This window comes from Neomonachus schauinslandi, chromosome 4, assembly GCF_002201575.2.
Source record: "Neomonachus schauinslandi chromosome 4, ASM220157v2, whole genome shotgun sequence".
Taxonomy (NCBI): domain Eukaryota; kingdom Metazoa; phylum Chordata; class Mammalia; order Carnivora; family Phocidae; genus Neomonachus; species Neomonachus schauinslandi.
In genome coordinates this window covers 33,321,482-33,326,881 of record NC_058406.1, presented here as the reverse complement: position 1 = coordinate 33,326,881, position 5,400 = coordinate 33,321,482, and the positions used below count along the sequence as shown (strand labels likewise).

General features: G+C 62.2%; 1 protein-coding gene across 4 annotated transcripts in view; it reads right to left on the bottom strand.

Annotated features, from left to right (window-relative positions):
* PTPRF (protein tyrosine phosphatase receptor type F) overlaps positions 1-5,400 on the bottom strand; it is an 86,040-nt gene that overhangs the window by 18,321 nt on the left and 62,319 nt on the right. For 2 of the 4 annotated variants that reach the window (XM_021684250.1, XM_021684252.1), the window contains exons 14-16: positions 2,753-2,779; positions 1,302-1,419; positions 634-1,212 (exon numbers count right to left, since the gene is read on the bottom strand). In XM_021684250.1, the coding sequence (XP_021539925.1) occupies positions 634-1,212; positions 1,302-1,419; positions 2,753-2,779 (724 nt within the window). The remainder of the gene's footprint in view (positions 1-633; positions 1,213-1,301; positions 1,420-2,752; positions 2,780-5,400) is intronic. The other 2 variants (XM_021684251.1, XM_021684253.1) reach the window with 1 other exon arrangement.

Genomic DNA, 5,400 nt, shown 5'->3' with positions numbered 1-5,400 from the left:
GGGGGGGGGGGGGGGGGGGGGGACCGTCAGCTCTGGCCATGTAACTGGGCTGGGGAGAACGGTTCCCTGCCAGGAGCAGGTGCCGGTCAGGGCTGGGGGTCAGGAATGGCTGCAGAGGCCAGGTACCCCACTCCTAGCCAGCTTCCAATCAATCACACAGCTCAGCTCTCAGCCCAAACTCCTCTTCACAGTGAGTACCGAGCCGGGCAGATGCCACAGGACCCACGGTCGGGATCTCCAGAGGTGCTGGTCAGTGACCAGATGTCAGTGGGATTTGGTCATGAGCAGCCTGTGACCCCACACCAGAGCACAGTGGAGCACGTTCACTAGAAGTCAGTGGGTCAGGGCTTTGAGAGATTAGTGTCCCACACCCAAGCATGGTGATGCAAAAGAGATCAGCGGGTCAAGGTCATGAGAGATTGGAGTCGCACAGCAGAGATCAGTAGGTTAAGGAGAGCAGAGGTTAAGGGTCGCACACTGAAACCGTGGCGCCTGTTGGCTAGAGGTTAGTAGTCACGGTCATGAGAGACCGGAGGGTCACACAACAGAGGCTGGTGGATCACAGTCACCAGAGGTCAGTGGGTCAAGGAGAGCAGAGGTCCCCAGGCGCGGCCACGTGCCCGCAGCACACACCTTGCTCCATGGGCATGGTCCGGGACTGGATGCTGGGGCTGAGTGGGCCGGCGCCTTTGCTGGTCCGGGCTCGGACCTTGATGTCGTAAGTGGTGTCCGGCTTGAGGCCGGAGAGCGTGAGGCGGGTGTCGGCGGTGAGGTTCTGCAGCTCCTGCTGGCTGTTGATGTCACGGTACAGCACGGAGTAGTTGGTGATGCGCCCATTCCTCTCCGCCAGCACCGGGGGGTCCCAGGTCAGCTCCGTGGTGGAGGTGGTCAGCCCTATCACACGCAGGTTTTGGGGGAAGCCGCTGGGTATGTCCTCGGGAGTCGTGATCTCCTTCTCGAACTCCTCTCCTAGGCCAGCCCGGTTCTTGGCGGCCAGCTGGAAGACGTAGGTGGCTCCCTTGTGTAGGCCGATGACAGTGAAGTGCTGTCGGTCCTTGCCAAAATCCATGACGTTGGGCTCTGCCTCGTCGGCCCGGCGGTACTGCAGCCGGTAGCCCAGCAGTTCCCCGGGGAGCTCCTTGGGGGGTTGCCACTGCAGCAGTGCGGTGTTCATGGCCGTGGTGCTGACCATCATGGTGGGCCGGCCTGGGACTGAACAACCACGCGCCGGGCTCTGGCGCCGCCCACCCGGCTGCCCCCCCCCCCCCCCCCGCCGGCTCTATCCCTGACCCCTCACTCACCTGCCCCCGTCGTCGTGACAATTTTGGGCTTGCTGCGGGCACCATCCCCCTTGGTGGTGTAGGCGGCGACGGTAACGGAGTAGGTAGTCTCTGGGGTCAGGCCGCTGATGGTGGTTTCCTAAGGAGGAGGAGGGGCTCGTTCCCATCACCGAGGAGCAAGGAGGCCAGACCGTGCCAGCCACCTCAGGACCTCAGCTGGCAGGGAGTCTCTGGGGCACACGGGGCCAGAGGTCCTGGGGGCAGCGGGGCCGTGCAAGGCTGGACGCTGCCGGATGCAGGGCAGGCAGGTGGGATGTGTGCCCAGGAGGACCCCGCCCGTCCCAGGAGCTGCACGCCGGGAGCAGACAGCTCCCTCTTCCTTTCAGGTAAGAACAAAGGCTACACTGTTCCTCTACTCCACTGCGCCGCGAATGACACCTCACGAGGTCTGTGCACAGGGGACACACGGGGCGAGCACCTTGCACGGCTCCTGGCACGCATGTGCACGCAGCCTACAGCTCCCATGTAAGCAGGCAGAGGGCCACTGCGGGGCATGCGCATGCACACACCCGTCCACACTCACACCCACAGGCAAGGTGGAGTGGGTCAAGGTGCTACCCTGAAGGACCAGGTCAGGGCCCCGTCTAACCTCATGTAGGAATGGGCTCTGTGAACACCGCGTGCCTCCCAATACCTCGTGAGACAGGGAAGAGAAACGAGGACAGAAAACCCCCACCGTGGGGAACATTACTTCCCTGCTGTCTCGGGTGAGGCCTAAGGAGTCAGCCAGGGCAGGGTGTCCCAGCCTCGGCAGGCCCCGCCTATGCCCATCTCCAGCCGAGGCATCACTTCCAGACATGCGGAGGAACACCACAGGAGGCCAAGCCACGCCACACGGGTGGGGGGTGGGGGGGGAAGAGTGGGAAGAATGGGGGGGGACCACCGTGCGGTGGGAACAGAGCTGTCACCACCAACCCTGGTGTCCCTCCAGCTCCGGGTCTCAGGTGGGGCCACTGCAGCCACCACTGACCCCTCGCAGACACCCTCCTGCCCCAGCTGGAGGGTGTCCCAGGGCTGGGGCCCCAGAATGCACCAATGCTGGAACCAGCTCCCCAGATTTCCCTCCCAGCCTGGGCCCGGGAGCAGGTGATTTTTCACTCCAGGGATCAATAAGGCCTAATGATCAGGATCGGATTTAACTGCATCCCCGTCTGGCCAGAGCAGGGGCCAGGCCCTGGTCGATCACAAACACTGGCCTGAAACGGCTGCTCGACAGGCGAGAAGTTAAGGATTAGAGGAAATGCCAATCGCTGCTCAGCTCGCCACCTGAGCCTAAATGCCAATTTTCTCCGGATGTGGCTGGTGCCCCGCGGACCTCGGCGGCTCAGGCTGGGGGGAAGGTGGGGGAGGGGAGCGTCCCGCGAGCCCAGCCTGACCCAGGTCTCGCCCGCGCTCGCACACCTGTTACTTACATAGTCCTCGGACTCCTCTGGCCGCCACTGACCGCGGGAGGGAGAGAAAGGGAGACAGGATGTGAAGGACTCTGTCTGCAGCGGGCCTGGCCCGGGCAGGGCACAGGGAAGGCACGGGCCTCTACAGGGCCTGCCCATGGGGGTATCACCCCAGGACCATTCCCCATCTGCAGATCCCAGCCCATGCTGTTTGCCAGGGCTGAGGAGGGGAGTGAGACTGGGAGGGCACACAGCCTGATGGGGAAGGGGGGGGGGAACGGCTCCAGGACACACAGGGACCAGAGAGCGCCACCTACAGGTGCTTTGAGGGAGAGGCCACCAGACATGGGGGAAGACACCCTACTCCTCTGGCAGAGACTGGCCTGGGCCAGTCCCGGCCTATGCCTGTTGTTGTGGTATGATTATTCAGTGTCTCCTTCCACTTTCCCAAGTCTCCCAGTTGGAAGACAGATTACGCAGCTGGCCCAGGCAGGAGCGTAGCCCAGAAGAGAGCTGCATTGGGGCCAGGAGGGGGGCGGGCAGGCTGGCCAGCAAGATGTTGAGAGTGTGAATGCCAAGCGTGGAGCCTGGGCCCTTGCCCACGGGCACAGGGGAAGCACTCAAGATGCTGTTCCTTCCTGGGGGTGCCTGAGATCTCACTGCGGTGGGAAGGCATATTTCAGGGCTGGCAATGTCGGTATTTCTTGGTACACTCTTCCTTAGGCCACAGTGCGTGTAGGTGCACTAGCTGGACAGACGGGGAGTGAGGTGTCCCTTCTGAGGTCCTGTGGCACCGAAGGGCTGAGGTTGGCCAGTGTCCAGCACCGCAGAGGGACCATGGGTCCTCTGGCCCAACCACCCTCGAAGTGCTGGTCTGGCCTCTGTCCCCTGACTCCAGTTCCTCCTGTTCTGGGAAGCTCTGTTGGAAAGGTCTTACAAGAAGCGTGGGACAGAATATGGCAAGAGGCCATCAATGGGTCCCGACTGGCCGTGACCACCTTCAATGGTGTGGCTGGGCCCACCTCTGCTCTAGCTTCCTTGTTGGGGCGGGGGGGCGGGGGGGGGGGGCGGGGGTGGGGGGGGTGGGGAAGACTCTTGCTATCCACGCCAGGCCTGGGCATGAAGTCCTCACAGAGCACCTCTCCCGTGTCGGAGGCAAAGTGAGGGAGGAGAAGGAAAGACAAAGTGGATGAAGCAAAATGGAGGGAGAGAGGACGGAAGGGAGCAGTGGAAAAGAGAAAGGCGAAGAGACTGAGGCAGGCACAGTCAGTGGGAGGAGACAGAGAGAGGGAGGAAAAATGTACTGTGAGAAACAGATAAACCTGAGATGGAGACATACATAAAAGGTGACTGGCCTGGCCGCACACTCAAGGGGGGGTGTGACCCCTGTGCTTCTTCCAGAACTGATGGGGGCCCCGGGCTAAGCGGCTGGGGCTGCTGGGTGAAGAGGGACCGGCTGTGGAGTCCTGGACAGGGTGGTCAGGGGACAGCTGGGCCCTGTGGCCAGGCTGGGGACCAGGCCCTCCACCTTCAGTTGGCTTTCCTGGAGCCCCGGGCTCATGTCCACCCTGTCACAGCATGTCTGAGGCCACAGGGACAGCGTCCCTCCTCCTGTGGCCCAGCTCCCTTCCAACCACTTGGAAGCAGAAGGGGGCACCTGAAAGGGTGGCTCTGAACCCCACTGGCTGCAGCTGTGCCTTGGCCCCCAAGGATGGGAGGGGCTGGAGGGAGCCCATTCCCGGGATGTTTCTGGGTGGGTGTGTCTGTGGAGGCTCCAGGAGGAGTCCTCAACCTGCCCCAGGAATGCACATGTCCGCCTCCTCCACCCCGGTTCTCTCTCAGCGCTGGCCAGGCTGAGAGGAAGAAGACAGCCCCCTTGGGCCAAAGAGGAATTTTGGCTGAGTGCTAAGCCCAGACGGAGGCATGAAGGCCCCATTTGTCCGTGTGGGTGAGCCCACCCTGAGCACAACAGCATGGAGAATACAGGGTCTGTCCCTGCACCTCTGGGCTCTGCCCAGGGAGGGGGGGAAAGCTGGACAGGGCGGGCATGTGGGCTCTGAAGGGAATCTGGGCTCCTTCCCCCAGGGCTGGCTCAGTGCTGCCCACTGTGGATCCCCTCCCAGGGGCCCGATTCTGGCTAGGGAGACCTTGAAAGCAGACCACACCAGGTGTTAGGACTCTTCGGCAGAATATTTGGGGAGGAAACTCGCCATAGCAATTACAGCTCTTTCCAGGAGTCCAGAGACTGGGTTTCCTGTCCAAGCTCAGCCACTGACTTTTACTTACTGGGAAATTCTGGGCCATTCACATAACCTCCCAGTATCCCAGATTCTTTCCGGAATAGCAAACCAGTGCTCAGGATACCCCGGGGACCTTACCCCAAGTGCACAGAGGAAGACATGAGGCTGGCTGCCAGGCCCACACCTTGAATGTAAACACCAGGGGCTGAGCCATCCTCCTGGGGGCCAGGCCCAGAGCAACAGCCCAGCCCAGCCAGTCACAAAACTCCCTCGAGCGGGGGCAGACGGCAGCAGGAGCGCTGTCCCCGCCCTGGCTGGGAGAGGAAAGGCCGCCCAGCCCAGCACCGTTGAGAAGGAAGGCAAATCTTAAATCCCAGCCTAACTGACAGTGAATGCGCTTCCTGCAAAACACAAAGCAGGGTTTGGCGG